This window comes from Theobroma cacao, chromosome 6 (assembly GCF_053813885.1).
Source record: "Theobroma cacao isolate CCN51 chromosome 6, ASM5381388v1, whole genome shotgun sequence".
In the NCBI taxonomy this organism is placed as follows: Eukaryota; Viridiplantae; Streptophyta; class Magnoliopsida; order Malvales; family Malvaceae; genus Theobroma; species Theobroma cacao.
In genome coordinates, this window is record NC_142644.1 from 24,352,641 (window position 1) to 24,374,996 (window position 22,356).

Genomic DNA, 22,356 nt, shown 5'->3' on the forward strand with positions numbered 1-22,356 from the left:
GGATTTAAATAGAAAACCAAAAAATAATAAAAATAAATAATAAATAATCTAAAATTTTTTAAACACTTAAAAACAATAAACGCGTGCATGTAGATACCATCATTTTATACTGTCATTGCATGCCACTCTTATTTTGCAAATGGCGCGGGAATCCCGATGATGGGATTTCCCCGAAGAGCTCGTAGAGACGAGTTCTTCCGGGGATATCTCTAGGTGAGGAGGATTTCGAGATTTCATCAAAGCGTTGGGATAGTCTTCGAATAAATTTCCAATAAAAGATTACCGACTCCATCATTTAAAATAAACAAGTCATGACATCATTCTACGCTTGCATCATATGCATACGTAAAACCAAGTGAAAAACTCAGTCTGACAATTCAATAAAATTCAATTAATAAAATAGGGATTAAACTAAGAAAAGGCTATGTTAAGATAACTTAAGATTAAATGGTACCGTTCGTAGAACGGGCATCACGAAGGTGCTAACCCTTCTCCGTGCGTAACCGCACTCCCGAACCCACCTCTAAAAAAAAACGTGGACCAGTTTTCGTTCTTTCGACGGACCTAAAATTAATTTAGGATTCCGTCGATTAAGAATCGGGTTAATAGGTGACCAATCACACCTTAGATAAACATGATTGGTGGCGACTCTCACACCCACACGATTTTAATTGTGGCCCGCGTCTGGCGGACGGGTTCCCGGACCCGCACGTCACGACAGTAAGAGAGCTGTTGAAGAAATTTAGAATGGGAGAGTGCAAGCCTGTGTCAACTCCAGTGGTGGTTGGAAGCAAGCTAAGGAAGCAAAAGGTGCTGAAGCTAAGGTTACACAATATAGAAGAATTATTGGTTGTCTGTTATATCTTTCAGCTTCCAAGCCTGACATAATGTTTGCTACCAACCTCTTTTCCAAATTTGTGCAGGCACCTACTAATTTGCACTTGATGGCTACACAAAGAGTCCTAAGGTATGTGAAGGGAACTTTAAGCTTTGGTGTTAAGTTCTATAAAACTGATAGGAAGTAACTTGAAGAGTATTCAGATAGTGATTGGGCTGGGAGTTTAGAAGATTCTAAGAGCAGCCGTGGGTACTGTTTTACATTTGGCAATGCTATATTCTCATGAAATTCTAAAAAGCAAGACATTGTTGCTCAATCCTCTGCCGAAGCAGAGTATGTATCAGCTACAGCAACAGCTAATCAAGCCTTATGGCTTAGGAAGATATTGCTAGATCTGACGGTGAAGTTAGAAGAACCTACTGTTCTCTGGGTTGATAATTAGTGAGCTATTGAGATGGTTGACAATCCGATTATGATGGAAGAACTAAGCACACTTGGGTTAAATTTCATGCCATCAGAGAGGCAGTTAGAAACAAAGATATTTTAATCAGGTATTGCAACACTCATGACCAGATATCTGACACTTTTACAAAAGCATTGAGCAAGGAAAAGTTTGAAGAATTGAGAGTGAAGCTTGGGATCTGCAAAATTGTTCTTCTGGAGGTGTGTTGAGAAGAAGAACCCATTTTGCTGAGCTTGGTGCAAATGACACAAAAGCCCTTTGATTTGATTTAGTAAAAAGCTAAGAGTGCTGCCTGCACATTTTTTTTTTATTTCTGTTTTGTTAGGTCGTGCCTCACACGCTTGACCATTGACTTTATTCTCGGCAGCATTTTTTGTTTTGCTTGTGGTTTGTCACATTGGGATCTGCAGGCACACTTTACCACTGTGTGGATCCCTTCATATTGTTTGATTTCTTCTTTTTCCTTGCAACCCGTTGGTCTCCACGGCACCGTTTTATGCTTTGGATGATATTCAGTATAAATGTCTAAGGGTAATTGACCGTGGCAAGTCTTCTCCAAAAATCTCTTAGCTCATTGTTTCTCTCTCACTCTCTGACCTCCATTAACATACCTCCAAGCTTACAAAATACTTTTCATTTTAAAAATATTAACAAAAACAGACATGGTCCCAGGGATGTTCAGACATCTGTTATTAGCGTTTCTTAGTAGTTTTCTGATACATGCGCAGGATCAACCAGGTTTGAATCATTGAATGTCTGAAAAGCTTTGATTATTGGTGATTCACTACTTGCAATTAAGTCCTGTTTCTTTGTCTCTCAGGCTTCATCAATATAGATTGTGGTTTACCAGAAAATTATAGCTATCCTGAAAATGAAACCGGTCTAGCCTATACATCGGATGCAGCCTTCATTGACACTGGCATCAGCATGAGCGTGTCACCTGAATTCGTAAGTGATAACCTGTGGCAGCCACTTAAGCATGTCAGAAGCTTTCCTCAAGGAATCAGAAACTGTTACAATATAGAACTAAGCAGAGGTAATAAGTATTTGATTCGAGCAAATTTCTTCTACGGAAATTATGATCTCCAACGTAGAGTGCCAGAGTTTGAGCTGCATCTTGGAGCTAATTTGTGGGATATCGTGAGACTGCCTGATGCATCTACTTGGATAGTCCCGGAGATCATACATGTACCATCGTCAAATTCTCTCTCCCTCTGTCTAGTGAACACAGGATTTGGTACACCTTTCATATCAGCAATAGAATTAAGGCCGTTGAGAAATATTATCTATGAAATTCAATCTGGATCACTGGAACGCTATTGGCGGTACGACATTGCTTCATCAACTAATCAAATATTCAGGTAAATTATTTTATATAAGCTTTCTTTTACCTTTTAAATGTCAATTGCTCTTGCAGTCATGTTTAAAAGTTGGGAAATTACTCAGGTATAAAATAGATGAATATGATCGTACCTGGTGGCCTTGGAATTACGAAGCCTGGGATCAGTTAAACTCCTCGCTTTCCATTGACTCCCGAAATAATGATTTCAAACCACCATCAGTTATCATGGGAACTGCTGCAGTGCCAAAAAATAACAGCATGCCCTTGAGTTTAATTTTACAAGCAAGGAATCAGACCAACAAATTTTATGTCTATATGTACTTTGCTGAAGTTGAAAAGCTCCAAGCAAACCAGTTCAGACAGTTCAACATATCTCTTAACGGACAACATTGGTCTGGACCTCATTCTCCTGCCTATTTAGAAGCATCTACGGTCTATAAAACATCACCATTGACAGGCCAACTAGAGTACGAGTTTTTAATCCACAAAGCAAGAAATTCATCGCTTCCACCAATAATCAATGCCATTGAGGTATACAAGGTGAACGAACTCCCACAACTACAAACAAACCAAGATGATGGTATATATGTTCTTACCAAATGTTCTGTTCATTTTGTATACATGGTCATCCTCTCCTTGTATGATTTGGCCCAACTATTTTTTCCTGTACAAAATTCTAGTTGATGCCGTTAAAAATATCCAATCAACATATAAAATCAAGAGAAACTGGCAAGGAGATGCTTGTGCTCCTGAAGCTTACTTGTGGAACGGTCTTAACTGCAGTTACAATGATTCACCAAGAATAATCTCCATGTGAGTCTTTTTTTCTTCAAGGTTATACTGATTTCTGATCGATTTCAAATCACTGCTATTAAGACTAATGCAAATCAACAGGAATTTATCCTCAAGTGGATTGACAGGAAACATAGCTCCTTACATATCAAATCTCTCAATGTTACAATTCCTGTAAGCATCTCTTTTAACAGAACTGATAAGCTGACAACATATTGAAACTATATCTACTCATAATTTCTGTTTCAATGTTAGGGATTTGTCAAACAATAGTTTAGTGGGAGAAGTGCCTGGCTTTCTGTCCAAACTGCCACTCTTGAGGGTCCTGTAAGTTGGCAAATTTTAAATTAAAATTTGAAGATTCCTAGAAGTTGTTTTTATTAGAAAAAGAAAGGAAGAAAGATTTTATTTCTCTTTGCAGAAATTTGAAGAAAAACAAACTCGTAGGTTCAGTTCCAGTTGAACTCATCCTAAGGTCAAAAGATGGTTCACTAATACTGAGGTATGCTATTTTCTCTAAAACCATACCCATATGTTGTCATAAATTTATTGTGATGAATAAATTTTTCGCTAAATGGTACTCTGCCTTACTAATAAATCAAATCCGAGTTAATGTAATTACAGAGATTATTGTTTATCATGTTCCTTCCTTTCGCTGGGAAAAAAACTAACCCCTCTAGATGAAATACGAAAGTATTAGCAGTTAACTCCATGTCTCACCATTTTACCCTGCACTGTCTCTATTCAAGTGTTAGCGGAAATCCGGATCTTTGTTCATCAATTTCATGCAACAATAAGGACACAAAAGTTGTTGCTCCAGTGGCTGCATCCGTGACTACATCATTTGTTCTCATCAGTGCCTTGGCTGTCTTCTTGTATTTTAAAAGGAGAAAGCAACAAGGTAAATTATCATCACATATTCGTATGGTTAATGGTTTGAAGCACTTGAATATATATAATATGCTAAGTTCTTTTTACTTGCATTAGCAGGGAAGACGGATGGTGAATTTCATAGAGCAAACGCAGAATTGGAGTCGAAGAATCGACTGTTCACTTACTTTGAGGTCATGAGGATTACCAACAACTTGGACAGGATTCTTGGCAAGGGAAAGCATGGAACTGTTTACCATGGTTACTTAGATGGCACTCCTGTTGCCGTGAAAATGCTCTCTTCATCATCAGTCCAAAGCTACAAGCACTTTCAGGCAGAGGTACAAATATGAAGTTTTGACGCTTGAGCTCATATACATCAGTTAAACTAAGAAATGATTTTTTTTTTCTTTTTCTTAGGTAAAGCTTCTTCTAGGAGTTCACCACAGAAACTTGATAAATCTTGTTGGGTATTGCAATGAAGGTGGACTCATTTATGAATACATGGCCAATGGCAGCTTAGAGGAACTTCTGTTAGGTTTATATTGCTTGAAATCTTTGATTATGAAATCTTGCATTTCATTCCATCCGGTATGTCATCTTACGATTTTAATCCATTGTATCAACAGATAGCAGCAAACATTTCTTGAATTGGGAGGGGAGACTACGAGTAGCATTGGCTGCAGCACAAGGTAAGCATGTAGAGAAGTTTGCATAACAACCATTCTAGACATTGTTACTAAACAGCTACAACTGATATGCAGGACTGGAATATCTACATAAGTATTGTAAGCCCACCATGGTACACGGAAATGTGAAACCCAGTAACATCTTAATAAATGATGAATTTCAAGTCAAGCTAGCAGATTTTGGGTTATCCGGGACCTTTCCAAATGATGAAGGCACTTTCTTGACCTCTGCTGCTGGGACATCAGGGTATCCTGGTCATGAGTGAGTAGCTTCCTTAAATCATATTTATTGCTTCTCAGTTAAAATTGTTAAAATGAAAGTCAACAGAAGTAAATATTTTGGGGCTAATTTACATGTTTTTGTTTTCAGGTATTCAGATTCAAAGAGGTTAAGCGAGAAAACTGATGTGTATAGCTTTGGGATTGTTCTTCTGGAGATGTTCACAGGCCAACCTGCTATTTCAAGAACATCTGAGAAGGCTCATAAAGATCTAGTTGAACGATTGAGTTATATGCTTGCAAAAGGAGATATTGAAAAGATTGTTGATCCAAGATTAAAAGGAAACTTTGGCACTCAATCTGTCAGAAAAGCTTTAGAGATAGCAATGGCTTGCATTTCTGCAGCTGGGACTGGAAGGCTAACCATGGATGTGGTAGCAATGGAATTGAATCAGTGTTTAGCAGTTGAGATTGCTCAAAACAAAAAGGACCATGAAAGCAAAGCAAAAGGTTCGATTGAGATGATCACTGTGAATTTGGACGATGATGAATCAATTCTATTAGGAAGGTAGTAGTTTCACTCATGCTAGATCTTAATATTTTTTGTGCATTCACATTATTCGATTTTACAAAATGATATCATTGAGAGGAAAATCTCACAAATAAATTTGTTAAAGCCATATTATAAGCCATTTTACTGTGGACAGTCAGCATATGAAGTAACTAAACAAATCTCTCATTTATTTTTTTTCTTTCTTTGAGCTTAAGAAGGAGGTTGAAATGGACCTGATAGAGTAGTATGAGGGCCGGGAAACGTTTGACGTGTAGGTCCAATTCAAGCCCAGAACCACCATATTCTGTTAGATAAAGGGCTAGGTTTTTAAACTAGTGGGGGCGAGTAGGTAAGTTCAGACTTCAGCCGAATTGGATTTCTTTATGAAAGTTGGGCTGAAGTTGGAGAAAAATAGTTGATTCCCAAACCGCAACAAATTAGTGACTGAAGCAACGTTTTCCACTGACTTTATTCCTCACAAATCTCCTTACAATAAATCGTATCTCATATCTTCTTAATATCAACTGCGCAATGAAAAACATGGCCTGCCCTAAGGCTGCAACATGGCATTTTATGCTTTTTCAAAAGCATTTTTGTAAAAGTAACATGAAAGTTATAATCTAATGACCCTATATTCCATGGATAGGTACCAATGGTTGCCAATTTGTGCAAAGTGCAGAGTGTTCTGGTTCCGGACGTTTAAATAAACAGAATTTCCACATTGCAAGTTGAGCAGCAAGTCCAGTAATTCAAGTTTGCTCTTGGAAAAGAAAAATTTTAACTTCATAAAAAAAAAAAAAAAGGGATGTGACCATCATCAACAAATTCTACATTGTAATGATTGGAACAGAAACCAGTATCCAGTGTGAATGGAAACTGGCAAACAAAGGACATAAAAACAGTGTGAGGCTTAGACATAATGAACTCGTTCAAAGATTTGCACTCCACAAGCCGTCAAATAAAAAGCAATAAAATTGTGCATTTGACGAAGTCCGCATTTTCTGACTCATGATTGAGGACCAATAATTCCTAACATCTGGAGAATTTGAGCAGAGCAGGTATCCCTTCCCACGGTTAACAAAATGACATTTCCCCTGATTGAGCTACAAGTCTGCTCTCAAGGCAGTATAGCTGTCCACACCAATGCAATGGCTGCAATCAGAACCGCTCAAACAAAGTCAATTCTCCCAACTCGAGCAAGAAACGTTCTAATGCACACGCAAATTGGTTATTTTGAGACCCTTGAACTGTGGTCAGCTTGAGTGACAAACCAAAAACAAAATTCCCAGCCAGAGATCGGGGCTCCTTTCTCAACAGATTGTCTAAATTTAGCATGTACATCCAAACCACAGAACGCCCATTTGATCCAATCAAAACCCACTTTTTCTCCTTTACAAGACAAAGCTGAAACTGCCAAGCAAGACCAGGAAAGGATATATACAAAATTGAATTTATGAAAAAAAAAAACCCCACATCACCATCATCATCATGAAAACATCATTAGTTGGATGAATCTAGGGATTATAAAGTATAGAACAGAAGTAGTAGTTTAATAATCATATTACTAATGCACCTGCCAAAAAAGAAGCATAAACATGTGCTAAGCAATTGGATAGGGGGTGGCTCCCAAGAGCACGCTTTGGATTGAATCAAGGAGACAGGACCACTGGCCGGGGGCTCACATATCTTTAGAGAATGTTTCTTGCTTTGGTTAGCTAAACAAAGTACACAGTAAAAAAAAACCAATCATAAAGATCTCCAAGAAAAAGAAAGCTTTTAAGTTCACAGAATACATTAAACAAGAGTAAAGTGATTATCACTTTCTAGCCCTTGATCTTAATCATAGGTGCTATAATTGCTAAGCCTTTTCATATGAAAAGGTGGACAAGAACTATGCTATTTCCACCCTTCTTTTTGGCTGTTCCACTCCAATTATCTTAGTTTTGAAAGTGGTAGCAGCAAACACGATGGTGGAAATAGAACTGATCATAACACTCCTTTTCTGCTCTTGGGTGGTGGATACGATGATGGTGATAATCAGGAAAGCTATCATTACCAAGACTTTTTAAATCTTGATTACAGTAGATGCAATGACGAAAATGATGATCAAGGGACTTGGATTAGCTTTCTATATAGTACTACTACTTGCTATGAGGCTGCGAAAAGGTTTTTGCATGTTAATCATTAATGATGAATTATGAAACGATGATGAGTGTGACTGAGGAAACATGTGGTTAGGATTTCTTTTATAGGTTTTGGAATAGTTTTTTCAACTCTGTGGGTGTTGGATATGATTAGGGTTTAGGAGTGGAAAATGTGTTTGCATGGGAAGAGAGTGGTTGAATGGTAAAGAAGAGAAAGCATGATTGGTAGGAGGACAATTCACTGGATCAAGCTTGTGGCCTAGGTTTTCTAGTGCCTTGACTTGGGACCTGAGGAACTTAAGGTAGTTTGCAGCCTCATCAAGCATTGATGCTGTATCCATCTTGCTCCCACCAGGAACCAGCCTCTGCAGAACCCTAATTCTCTCACTTATCCTCTCCCTCCTTTGCCTTGCAGCAACAGTTTGAGGATCAGTTGATATTCTCACATTCTTCCTCTTTGGCTTCTCCACTACTTCCAAGCCTAAGCTCACAGGCCTAAAGGCCGCAGCTCGATAAATCATCTCTTTCATTTGTGCAATGGCTTCTGGATCAGGTTCCTCAATGGAAGAAGATACTGATGAACTTGGCTGTTGAAAATTGATGTTCGATGAGCTGGGGCGCTTTTCTGTTCTGGCTTTCTTTGCTTTTGGTGGGTTCTCAGGAATGAGCCTAAAACCTCCTTCTGTGGCAGAAGAGTCAGTCTGAAGAAGATTAAAGTAACCACAATTTAGACTAACTTTAAACTCACTTTGATCACTGCCTCTCTTTGAAGAACTAGGCCTTGTTTGTGATAGTTTGCCATTTTTGAAGTACCGATCCGAAGAACTCTGGGACAATGTTTCATCAAGTTCATTTACTGGACAGTTGAAATCTTTGCTTCCAGTATTTGAGCCATTGTTTTCAGACTCTCCTGATGAAACTGCACTGCTAGCAGCAAAATTCCATAAGTTTTTACAGTCAGAGAAAATCATGGAAATTCCATCATCTTCAACTGATGTATCAGTGTTGCTATTAGTTGCTGAGAGCAAGCAATCAAAGGCCTCAAGAGAACCGGTAGTTGTAGCCCCAGCCTTTCCATTTTGTAAACCCTTCATGACTTGCGATTGAACCGCCATGCCAATATCAGAAATCGAAGCATTTGATGTGCTCAAACCATAAGCTCTTTTCATCCAAGCAGAAGAGCACAACTCTTGTGATAAAGCATCTCCCCAATTGGCAGATTTCAGGAGGCTTGTATCCGCGGCTAACCTTACTCCTTGACGCTGCAACATATTAAAGTTTGAGGCAACGTTTACTGAATCTAGTTCAGAAACTTGTTGTTGAACCATTTCCCTTACTATATCTGAATCTGAATTTACACGGGATGGCTCCGCTTTCTGGAGTTCCTGAATTGGATTGAAGATATCTTCTGGCAGATTCATCTTGCCACAATACATGGAGGAATTTGAGTTGGACATTAAGAAACTGTCTTCTATATCATTTCGCTGACTATTCCACACAGGCAATGAGTTTGCTACAACTTCTGAGTCATCCCATCCCAAGCCATCCATGGATGAAATTTTTCTCTGTTCCAAGAAAATAAAATTACTTCAAAATCTATAATCCAAGGACAGAAAACTATCAGCTAAACAATGGGAAACCTGATAAACTGCAAGGTTCTATTGCAGTTTATCATTTTATTGTAAAGAAAATTGAGATGAAAGATAGTTGATGGAACTCTGCGTAAAAGTGCTTACCAAATCCAGATGCAACTGCCACTCAGGTTAGCTTGCCAAAAGAAGCCAAGTGAGGAATTTTGGCTGTAAGTCTTTTAGCAGAGACAAAGTTGGCTCAAACCTCAGCTTAATATCACTTTCTGTACAATCTGGTACTGGCACTAACCGTCCTCTTTAATTCTTGATCATGAAAACTGTGATCATGAACAAAACAACCCTTGCTAACGTCAGTCTTGGCAACTGAAGTTTGTCCTGTATATCAAGAGAAATAAAATGGAAGAAATTGCCCCAATAAATCCTCCAACAAAAGATAAACATGAATGTAATCATGGAAAGCATAACTAAAATTCATGTATGTATAAAAAATTTGGTGCATATATATAGAGTTGAGGGAAGATATTTACCTTGAGCTGTCCTGAAGAAATAGTATGGACACGGTATTATGTTTAAACGCATGCTTATATAGATAGGAAGAATAAAAAGACCAATATTGTAATAGAACAAATACTTTGTATTAGGACTTCAATAATGTAGAATACAAGGAAAAAGGGGAGCTAAATAAAATATAATTTCACAAGTTGAAAGAAGGTGCAAGGTGGGGTTTGAAAAAGATAAGGCTTTTTGGTCAGTTTGGTGGGTGTGTAAGAGTATATTTCTGCAGATGGGGAGCATGAGATATCAGAGAAGCATTTTGAATCTTAACTAATAGATAATCTTTTGTTTAATTTTATATAGTTTTGTTCTCTTTCTAGTGGGAAAAAGCTCTGACATCCTTTTCGTTGCTCATGCTAGTCCATGCGCGCTGTAAAGTTTCAGTAAAAACTGCAGTCATAGCAAGCATCTTTTAAGAGAACCACTCTCTTTCTAAAAGCTTTCCATTAATCATAGTTTTAATCATGACAAGTATTCCTGCTTCCACTTTCTACCAAAGTTTCTTTTAATTACTTCTTGCGTTTTGAGTACTGTTCTCTAGAAATATATCTATGGTACCACATAGCAGTTTTAATGCTCAGGAGACTTTGGAAAATATCAGTTCAGTCGAACAGTGATTACATGTATCATGCTGTCACTATATATTAACGACTCTTAGATAATGACCTTATGCTTACCTGAATTTCAACATTTCTACAGAACTTCATTATTAAATTTTGATGAACATGGTAAACCGTGAAAGGACGGTAAAGTATCTGAAAAAGGTTGAAACCTGAAAAGTTTCTGCTCTTACATTTCTTAGGATTGCCATTTTGAACATAAAAACAGTAGTGGGACTGGGGAAGTTAGAAGAATTAAAAAGATATTGGCAGGCAAAGGGCAGGGCAGTCAGAGGGTCAGAGGAAGAAGATAGCACAAGCAAGTTGCCAATGGAATTTTGTCTCTTCAACCATCCTATATTTTCTCCTATTCTTTTTCAGTTTATTATATGCAGATATTTGCGCTTGCAAGAGAGGTAAAAGAAAGAAAAGAAAAGGGTACCTGGGTTCTGAGTCCTACCCACATGCGTCCCATCATTACAGCTCAACGAATGGGTTCCCATAGCATTTCCTTTTGATGCCAACCTTTACACATCTCTCTCCCCATTGTCAACTCCTTCATGTGTTTCTTCACCAAATCTGCAGAGAACAAGTGACAAGATTTAATTTGGAACATCATATTTCTTCACAAAAACAACTAATTTTCAAGTCACTAGGCGGAGTAAGTTGATCAGTTAAAAAATACATATACAAGGAATGGAAAAGAAATATACCAACTTGAAAGTTGAATTCCAATCCTAATTAGCACTTCCTACTTTGCACCAACCTATATAAAACAATACAAAAGAAAAAGAGGAAGGGAGAGAGACCAACAAATAATGAAGGAGCATTAAATGACCGTTTTAAGTATGGAGTCCAAACTGGAGTTGCTCTCAAATCTCAGTCGAATTGACAGAGACTCGTTATTCCTTAGGCCTGGACTGGACTGTTTAGGTGAGTTGACTCTTCAAATTTTTCCTGTAAAGATTACCAAACTCTGACCTTAGTGGAAGCTCATGCTGCCATCCAAACTTTAATCAGTGGATCTTCATCAATAATTTTTGGTGCCACCAATTTCCAATGGCGAATTGATCATTTTTTACCAACTCCTATGTTCATTTGGTCCATCTTCTTCTATGACAATATATAGTAATTTTGATTCCCTTAACCTCCCGATTGCAACTACTTGTTAATTAGGGAACCTGGGGGTGCAGGGAAAAATGGATTTTAATGGTCATTTTTCATGGAAAATGTCAAGTACTGGCACTCAGGGATGAATATTTCCACATCTTTACATGGCCTTTCACATGAATACTGATTGCATACGTAAGAGGGGTGTGAATATTTGATCCATGCTTAAACTATATATGCACTAGTGTTTTTTTTTTTATGAATGATAACAATTAAGTAAATCATATATTACATGAATGGTGAAATTCATTTTCTTCCTTACTAATTTAAACAATATGGAGTTCTTCATATGTTGCTTAATTCATCTGTCAAGCAAAAATTAGATTAATGGCCATATTCATTTTACTTGCTCTTTAAAAATTATTGATATTTTTGTTTCTAGTATAAATTAGTATATAAGGAAAAAAAACGAGGGGGGAAGCACAAGAATTAATGGCAATGAAACTTTTGTTTTATTAAGTGAATTAAGTTGGAGTCTAGTGATCCTTTCACATTGGTTAATTTTGCAACTGTATGTCAACTTCTTTATGTCAATTGATTACCTTAAATATAGTGATTTTAATGCATATATAAAACCCAAAATATATATTTCTTAAACTAATATCATCCCTTAAGAAAGTTAAAGTCATAACTTTTTTAAATGAAAATAATTACATATACATTTTACCAAACTATAAAAAAAATCCGAAAAAATTGAAAAATTCAAAGTAAAGTTCCAATATAGTCTTATGTAGCAGTTATTAATGTGAACAACCACATCAAGAGCGCTGATCAGCCAGCCAAAGTTTAAAAAAAGAAAAAAGAAAACTCCGATGGGACGTTGGTCCCATCGTAACAATGTCGAAATCTCAATTAATGCCGCTATGATATCCTCCCGCGTTATTTCTGCAAAATCCTAACCGCTTTCATGAGCTACTTTGTTTGGGGTGGGCTCCATCATCCGCCACGCTTGCTTCTCTCTCTTCTAATGTCTGTTATTGCCGAGTCAACACGTGAGCGCAACCTCCCGGATCATATGTGTCGCAAGATGATTGGGTGGTGGCCTAAAGAGATAGCGGCCTCCCACGTGGGGGAAATCTGAACAGTGAAGAGCTGGACGGTGGGGACCAATGGTTCTCCCATCTGATGGAGTATTGACTAAAGATGATGATGACGGCCCAGTCTACACTTCCAAACTTTTAAACGTTATCGGTTAGGATTGTGATTTGCGCATTTATCATCCTTGATGTGGATTTGTTCTACTCAATTCTTTTTCTTTGTCCACATATTAAGGTTTTTTAACCTCCATTTAAAAAAGACAAAAATTATCATGTGTATCTTGTGTTACTTGTCAAAGTGTCCCTGAAACATGTGTTTGGATAATATTTATTTAAGAAAATTGAACTAACAAGATATTGAAATAAGGTATACCATAGACATTAATGTAATATTTTATTTTTATTCAATTATCTTAAAAACTTAATTTTTTATTCATAATTTTTAAATTTATTCATTTAATCAAAATACCTTTAAAACTTAATCGAAATATGTCATCTCAAAACTACCTATCATAAATTCGAGCTTAAAAGTCAAATATATTCACCCTTGAACATTTTAATGACAATTGATAAAAAAAAAGAAGATAAATTAAAAACATTTTTGAAAATCACAAATGCAGTAGTTAAGTTTTAATAGTTACAAATAAAAGTGTAATATTGCACGGAAGACATGGATGTATGACGCAAAGATTTTTGTAGTTGTCCACATGCTTTCTTAGACAAAGAAAAAACATTTTAAAGGTTGGTGAGTTTTGACTAAAAAGCTTGTTTTCACTTTTAAGACACAAGGATTTTTCAGATATAAAATTTGTTAATTAGTTTCGTATACATAAAAAAATTTACAAACATTTAAATTAACGTATATAATGAATCTTTTTCAAGCTTCTTCATACTTAATTTTTTAAAATTTTCATGGACTTTTATTAAAATATCCACAATATTTTCTTATATATCCTCAATATATGACAAACTGTATCATTTTTTTAAAATAAATATTCTCAGATATTTAAATATTTATAAATTTTCATGAATATGTGACTATATTTATGGATATTTTATCGTATAAATAAAAAAATGAATAATAATAGTTAGCCCTATATACAGATATTTAATTGCATGGATATAATTAATTCGATATTTTAAGCAACAAAGAAAGAAAGAATTGAATTTGGTTAGACACTAATATGGTCTGGAAAGGAATTTTTTTTAAAAAAATTAGGCACAGTCAGACAAATTTAGGGGAAAACAGAGACTGTTAATCCTGAAACAATGTGCATTGTATTGAATTAGAAATAGACAAAGAAGATCCCATTTGAACATTGACACTAAGCAAAACGCTAAATGGTGGTCCATTGAAGCAGGCATGGCCCAGCTTCTGCAAGACCTGGAAACTTTGCCAAATCGCCGCCCACAGGTAAACGGGTCAGCTAATTAGAATTAGCCCAATCTTTACGGTCCTTTCCCAACACTTAAGTCTTCGATACATGATCAACTTAAGTGTATATATGTAGCCATCAATGCCGCATGTCGGCCAAAAATCAAGGATAAGAAAAGATCAACACGACCACGGTCGCCGGCGTCGTTGTAGTCGGAGAGGGGTATTAACAACGACAACGAAATGTCACGGTTGATAAGATCCATCGGCTCAAGTTGGTGGCAGCGAGGTTTTGGTGTTCATGCATGTACAGAAGGTTTGTCACGTTTATTGGCCTTTAGTTCAACAACCCAGAAAGGGGCAAAGGCCCATGGGGGGTGAGGTCCCCTTATCTCTTCCAAAACGAAGGGTCCTTGTCCCCAACGTTTTCTAGAACTAGCATTGTAGATTTGCAGTGATTATTGTGAATATGATCCTAGAATTCCTAAGCTGGATCGTTCAGGGTCATGAATCATGATGCTGACCGCCACGTTCAGGAGACACCAGACCCACACGATCACATATTTTTCAATTTTATTTGTAATAATTGTAGGCCCAAATAAATGACAAAATAATAAACAATGAGATCGTTGTTCTTGCATTTCATACTTGGTTACTTCCATAGGTAATAATGTACTTCTAACCTCAATTTATTTTGGTATGAAAACTACTAAAAGATATCTGGCTTTGCCTTCACTTTATTACTTTCTATTTGTTCAAACATTCGTGAATGTCATTGTGATTAGACTAAGATACTGTTAGTTTGATTTGCTTCTAAATTATTGAGAATTATAAATTTGGCAATTTTATATATAGTACAATAAAACGATATGAATATGATATGAGGCTTAAGTAGATTTGGATTTAAAATAATTATATTTTATATTTTAAATATGTCAAACTCATTTACTTTGTTTAAAATACATTTAATTAATTATGTTATCGTATCTCAATAAGTGAAATTAATTTACAAATGATTTCCTTAATGTACTCAAGATTTTTATCGGAAAATTGCTGGTCAGGTTCAAATGCAATGCTCTAATGCTCCATGTACATTGATATGGCAATATGCAGTGACACCAAATAATACCAGAAACCATAGCCATGTTGTTTGTGTATACAAAAAATTAAATAAGATAATTATCCTACTAACAAAAAAAAAAAAAAAGAAGGATCCTAACAACCGGAGATACTCCTTCCCTGCATAATTATATATAACATTATAGGTTCACCCAGGACCGCATCAATCTAGATATTGAAGTCTAGGATGGAGATTTTCCAGGCAAGCTCTACCGAAAAACATGGTTATACAATGCAAAATGGGCAAATTTTACACTTCTGTCTACTCTAGCCAGCTCCGCATGTAGGACCTTGTAGCTGACTAATATTTTTCCAGGAAGCTTGTCCCTATAAGCATAGCCAAAAAGCAAATAATGTAGCTGCAACAAGGCAACTGTTGTTCGATTCATTTGCCATCTCAACAAGATTTCTATTGATGTAGCCGCTTGTTCGTGGTTGCATTGGTACTGAGGCAGGTAGTAGTACTGTTTCCAGAAAACTGCTGATACACAGGACAGGACAGGGAAAATATTCATAACAAATCGTAAAAATGAAGTGCACAAATTTTGTTGTCATATGATAAAACTTGTCCAATAAGATAAATCTTAGAAATTGTACATCAGCTTGTTGCTTTCTATTACATGTAGATCTGGAGGTTCTATTCTATATGCATTTCCTTACATTCTACCTCTTACTCTTAGAATTGCTTCTTCGTTTCCCGCCTGCTTTGAAAGTCCAATGATGATGACCAGTAATGTGATAATGTTTAGGTAAAGTAAATGATTGGAGGTAAAGACATCAATGTGTAAACTATTATTTTAATATAATTTGTCAAAGTAGATAGCAACAAATAGTCACAGATAAACCAAGTAACTATCATAGAAATTCATGAACCGGCTTTGTATAGTAGTCCTTTCTCTCCAATCAAAATCCCAGCACTGTAAACATGCATGGTATAATTTGTGAATAGGAAGCATGTTTGGATTGATATATTGATTTTTGAGAGAGTTAGTGAGGGCATTTGCAGCCATGCAAGAGAGAGAGAGAGAGAGAGAGAGAGAGAGAGAGAATTACTTGCAATGCTCTTTAATTGAGAAGATGAAATCATCTTTCTTCCCTATAACAGGCCCCGTTTTTCCAGTGGGACTATTTTTTTTTTTTGAAAGGCCAGTAGAAATATTAGTTTCCGAAAAAAAAATCTCTTCTGCAGAACTGTTCCCTCTTGCACTGAGGCTATCTACAAAGACAAATTAAGGTTTCGCTTTCAACAGATGATCTCTTTGAAATCAGTTTAAATGAATACATTTTCGAAGCACGATAAAATATATGTTCAATGCCACTATGGGGGAAAACCACACCATAGCTGGAATTACATACATTCCCAGGAAAAACATCCTGCAGACTATAAGTGGTTCAAGTGGAAACAATACCTTGGATCAATAAAGGACAAGTTTTGTTTAGGACAGAGTTCTTGCATGAAAAATCTTGACAAGGAAATGCAAGGAATGGATGCAGTCTCCATCAATGTGATATGACAGAAGGTTCATCACTCATAAAAACGTACATAAAAAAAAACACTATTTAGTGATAACAAGGAAGCTTGAAAGGGATTTTTTTTTTTTTTACCCCTTTAATTTGGACAAAACTTGAGAAAGGTCCCAGTGCATCTGCAATCTGGAAACCTCCTAAGAGAGCCATGCAATTAGAGATACTTGCCAACCTACAACAATAAATGCTTCTATTCATAAACCATAAGGCATGTTTCTTGATCTCACAAAGTCATACTAGTCAAACCAAAGAAACATCCACATTATTGACCAAGCTCCATTGTCCGTAGAAGATAAGCTATTGACTTCAGATGCAATTCCAAAGTTGAAAAAAGATCTTGCACTAATATATTCAATTCCTGCTTCTCCACTAAAACCGTTCTGAAGAAGCCTCCATTGTTTTTTTTTTTTTTAAGTTGTTGTTCATTTCAAAACAGAGGGTACCAAAGGTTCACCTCTGGAAGAAGTACATACTTGATTAAAGTCTGTAACTCTCCTATTTGAGAGTAACAGGCCTTAATCATCAACATAACCAATTCCCACGGTTTGAAAACCAAGAGACCACCACTAGACCTGGCAATTCGTGTTAATGTGTAGTAAACGTGTCAAACAGGATTAGATACGAAACACGTTAAGGTTAAACACGAACACGACATGTTTAATATTCGTATCTCAAATTTAAAATACATACACGTTTAATATACGTGTAACATAACACGACACGATTAACACGTTTATTAAACGTGTCAATATATGACATGACACAATTAATAATACGTTTAACGCGATTAACACGTTTAATACTATTAACACGTTTAACACGATTAACACGTTTAACATGATTAAATAAAAATATTTACAATTAAATATAATTTTATTATTTAAATTTAAAATCTACAATTATAAAAATAATTATAATAAAACAAAAATAATAATAACATCAAATAATCATCAAAAGTTAAAAATTAGGGTTGAGCATGTATAATTACATTATACCCTTTATAAAATTAAAAAAAACTTATTAAAATAATTATTTATAATTATTTATATAAGGTTAAAATAGTTTTTAACTATTAATTTTTAATAGGTTAATAAATGTGTCACGTATACACGTTTAAACACGATAACACGATTAAACACGATAACACGATTAAGTAAACGTATTTAAATGTATTTTAAACGTATTTGTCGTGTCAGACACATTAAGACACGAAAATTTTCGTGTCTTAACGTGTCAGACACGATTAGACATGAAACACGTTAATACTAAATCCAAAACCTGTTTAACTCGTGTTTTTTTGTATCGTGTTAACATGTTGTGTTCAAAATTACCAGGTCTAACCACCACCACACACATCCAACAGTACCCTTCCCTGAAATAACAGCAGAGCCCTTTCTATACCTTTCCAAGAGCCAAACAAAAGCACATCCCGCCACTCTCTTAACATATTAGGTGAGCAGTGTCGAAATCTGTACACAACCTTCAAAGTCAACACCTTTTAAGCAACCTAACATAGCTATGGAGAAGCCACACGAAACTACCCTACCCATAACTACCCAGATTCCCCAAGTGGTTGCAACAAAAAAGAACCCTTGAGTCAAAAATATTCACAATCTGTGGTTATGCTTCAAAAGAAAATTCATCAACATCTTTTTCACATCTCAAATATCAGAGTCCATCACTCAATCCCAATCACCAAAAAGTAGTAACATTCACTGTCACCTTTAACTCTTTATGTCCAAAAGCAAGGATCAACTCTCACAAAACCCCTATGAGAACGCAAGCACAAAGACATAAGCCTTCCTCAGCATTCAAACACAATCAAAGAAACTTTGAACCATCGCAGCAGTTCACAAGATACACTGAACTCAGCCAAAAAACAAAACACACCAGAGCCCCACCACTTACATTAAGCATAGACATTTAACAAGTCAACCTGACGCTGCACCCCTCCCTTAGCTAGGTTGTCAGCAAGTTGATTAGTTTCTCTATAGATGTGTTTGATATCCCATTTTTTTACCTCCTTCTTCAAATTTTCAATGTGCATAATCCACTTCCTAAGCCTATAGGGGGCTTCAGAAAGCTTGTTAGTCCATTTGACAACATTTTTTGAGTCACTTTCAATAATTAAAGAATGCGTGGCAGCTCATTTTGAACTTGCAAAAGTTAAAAAAGCCTCTCTAATTGCTCTGACTTTAGCTGCACAAGCATCTTCTACCCCTATAGCTTTTGAAAAAATAATTTTAATGTTTCCTTCATCGTCTCTCATGATGCCCCCAATCACTACCTCCCTAGGGCAGCCTTAAGCTGCCCCATCTACATTATATTTCATTTACCCTTTGTGTGGTTTACTCCACTCCTCCACGATTCTGGTTATCTTTCTTTTCTTAACCATCGTGCCCTCAGCTGGATATCTGAAAGTATCTAATACCACACCGTACTCGAAAGGCCACTTAGCTTGAGCCCAAGTGGCTACTCTGAGTTTAACAAGTTCAAAAACCTGATCAGCATTCCAAGTGGCTCTTCTAAAGACCATATCATTTCTATACAACCACACTGACTACAAAATAGCATAGAAGGCCATGCACCAGATTTTGAACTCACCTTTCCTCACAGGACCAGCATTCCAAGTATTAAACGAGATAACTAAATCATTTAGAACAACCCAAGTGACCCCCCACTCACTACACCATCTCATCCACACATGCCAAACCTCAAGACAATGGAAGAATAGGTGTCTCACTAACTCAGATTCATTCTTGAAGAGCCCACACACTGCAGCCTCCTGGTCGATTAAGTTCCTTTTGGCTAACTCCTGCTTGACAGCAACCCTCTCGTGCAGCACCTGCCAACAAAAGATCTCAATACGATAAGGCATGAGGTTTTTCCAAATATTTCTCCATGTCCTGTCCTCCACCCGATCCCTTTGAAGGACCTGTTTGCAAAAAGATTTGACATTGTATTCTCCTTTGGCTGCTCTTTTCCACGTCACAGTGTCCGTAAGATCCTTACAAAGGTAATATTCCTCAATGGTGGCTTTAAGCTCTTGCCATTGTTGTTCTTCCCATTTGAGAGCCCTCCTTATTAGTTCCACTTCCCATGACCAGCTATCACTAACCCAAGTGCCAAACTGACCAACGAAGCCTTCCTTATTTTTAGCAAGGGCGAACATCTTAGGAAATAGATCTTTCAACACACCCCTCTCCACCCAACTCTCAGTCCAAAAGCGTATGTTGCTTCCATCACCAATCACTATTTGTAAGTTAGACTTGACCTGCAAAAGCAATCGTTAAAATGGGATAAGGGTTTGAGGATGTTATTCTATAGTCTAGAAGTTTTCCTATTTGTGTTTGGCTCGGGCAAAAGATTAGCTGGGTTCCCTCCTACTTTCTCAACAATCACCTCTCTCCACAAACTGTCTCTCTTTTTCTTCCAAACCTCAATATCCACTTATTAAGTAAGCTCTAATTTTTAATTCAAGACCAATGATACCTAGTCCCCCATTTTCCTTATAGTTATTCACCTTTTTCCCAACCCACAAGGTGCATCTTACGTTTCTCTACCGTACCTTCCCACAGAAATCTCCTTTCAATTTTTTCTAACTCCTTCACCACCCCTTTTGGGATTTGAAATAAGGACATGAAGAAAATGGGCAGACTAGCTAAAATCGACCTTAGTAAAGTAACCCTGCCCCCAATAAACAGCACTTTCGATTTTCAGCCAGCTAGCCGTGACTTGAATTTTTTAATGACCGGCTTCCAAATTCTTACTGAGTGTTGATTAGCTCCCAATGAGAGTCCCAAGTAAGTCATCGGCAGATCACCTGTTTGACAGGCTATACTATCAGCTCCCCTCCGTATCAAGAAGCCTCCATTGTATCCCTACCATGTAGCTGACGATTTATTCATACCCTTTTTATCATCAGAAATTTATGCTAAAAAACTGTTTCCTTAAGTTCCATTACGAAATTTCAAAATTTTGTTAGTCCCCTAGTTGACTCTGGTAGTTTTAATCTAAAAGTCTTATATTGCGGCCTACTTGCAATCACATCCCTACACAGTACTACATTACTTGAGCTACAAAGGGGATCCGTAGTCCTTACTTCGAAAACCCTGTTTCACAATGCAATTATAAAACAAGTTTCCCATTTATTCGATCTCCATTCAGCAATTTTCAGGAGTAAACTTTCCACCCATGAGTGCATGATGCAAAGCAGAGGAGCAAAACTTAAAAGAACCTGTAAGGTTTAAAAATTTAAACTATAATCAAAGAAATTTAATGGTATACATTTTTCTACTTAATCAAAACAAGGGATTAAAAACCTGGGATATTAGGAATACACAATCAATTTTCAAAAGCATTATCGTTGATGTAGAAACATCAACTATATGCTGCACCCTGAACAGCAAAATTCCATGATGATTGTTCATTCAACATTTCCATCATTTTTCAGTGAAGAAGAAAACAGATATTACTTGTAGCACCACAAACCATTAATTCCAAGAACTGTTTGTATGTCCAAAAATATTTTGATGCTGAATATGAATATTATTTGCATATTGTTCTCCAAGTTAGAAAACTACAAGAAGATAAAATAAAAATCTTGGATCAAGTATACAGAATAATAGAAAAATTTAAAGCTAGTGTGTCCAATGCTTCGACAATCCCAAAGATCTTAATTTTTCTTTAATGCTGATCTTACATTGACCTAATTGTTTCAGCATGTTGCCAATGTTAAAAAAGTAGCTCTGTTCAATTCGATAAATAGGTTTCCTACATACTTTTGCATAATGAAAGTTCACTTCTTCAAGGAAAATTCTTCAAGGAAAATTCTTGGATATGGACTACTTGACCTGTTGATCAATGCTTATTGAAAAAAAATATGTTGATACAAAAGTATATTATTTAGGTTATTTGTGCATTAAGCTAGGTTAGATTAAGTTATTTTTTACTTTACTTGTATTATAAGGAAATTTAAGTTAGATTACTGCTAAGTAAATAAAACAATTATTAGATATAAAGTACACAAACTTCAACGATCTCTTATAATTTTTTCAAAAGTATGTTTATCAATATTTAACTTAAAGAAAAATATAGGCATCAATAAAATTTATGTTTCTAGTCCAATGTAAGCACATTCTCAAATAGATTTTCATGTGTGTGTGAAATCTTTTACGAAAAATATCATGATATCTGAATAAGTTTATATCAACACAAAATTCAAATAAGTACTAAAACTCCATAAGTTTACTTTTTATCTCCCTCTCTATTAATATAAACTAACACAAAGCTAGGGATCAATACAACTTTATAAAGCTTGTAATGTATGGTTAGGGTTACGGTAGGATAAATGATATAACGCTGTCCAACCACAAAGTTGAGATGATTGGAAAGTGGTGGTGGCTTTGTCTCAAGAGTTGGTGCTTGCTTTGTTGAAGGTGGTGAAATAGGCTTAATTTTACCCTTATTAAC

The 22,356-nt window shown here is 36.2% G+C and overlaps 2 protein-coding genes across 2 annotated transcripts; one reads left to right on the forward strand and one right to left on the reverse strand.

Annotated features, from left to right (window-relative positions):
- Positions 1-1,865: 1,865 nt before the first annotated feature.
- On the forward strand, positions 1,866-5,938 carry LOC18596068 (putative leucine-rich repeat receptor-like serine/threonine-protein kinase At2g19230). The gene is made up of 13 exons (XM_007024319.3): positions 1,866-2,039; positions 2,122-2,662; positions 2,748-3,223; positions 3,324-3,456; positions 3,538-3,609; positions 3,691-3,762; positions 3,857-3,937; positions 4,185-4,336; positions 4,426-4,646; positions 4,726-4,843; positions 4,935-4,997; positions 5,070-5,256; positions 5,365-5,938. The coding sequence occupies exons 1-13, from the start codon at positions 1,964-1,966 to the stop codon at positions 5,783-5,785; spliced, it is 2,613 nt and encodes an 870-aa protein (XP_007024381.2). The 5' UTR covers positions 1,866-1,963; the 3' UTR covers positions 5,786-5,938.
- A 1,472-nt stretch (positions 5,939-7,410) lies between these two features.
- On the reverse strand, positions 7,411-11,494 carry LOC18596069 (basic helix-loop-helix (bHLH) DNA-binding superfamily protein). The gene is given in 5 exon segments (XM_007024321.3): positions 7,411-8,130; positions 8,132-9,475; positions 9,647-9,819; positions 11,117-11,235; positions 11,370-11,494. Coding segments are annotated over 2 exon segments (1,392 nt in total). The 5' UTR covers positions 9,461-9,475; positions 9,647-9,819; positions 11,117-11,235; positions 11,370-11,494; the 3' UTR covers positions 7,411-8,067.
- Positions 11,495-22,356: the final 10,862 nt, after the last annotated feature.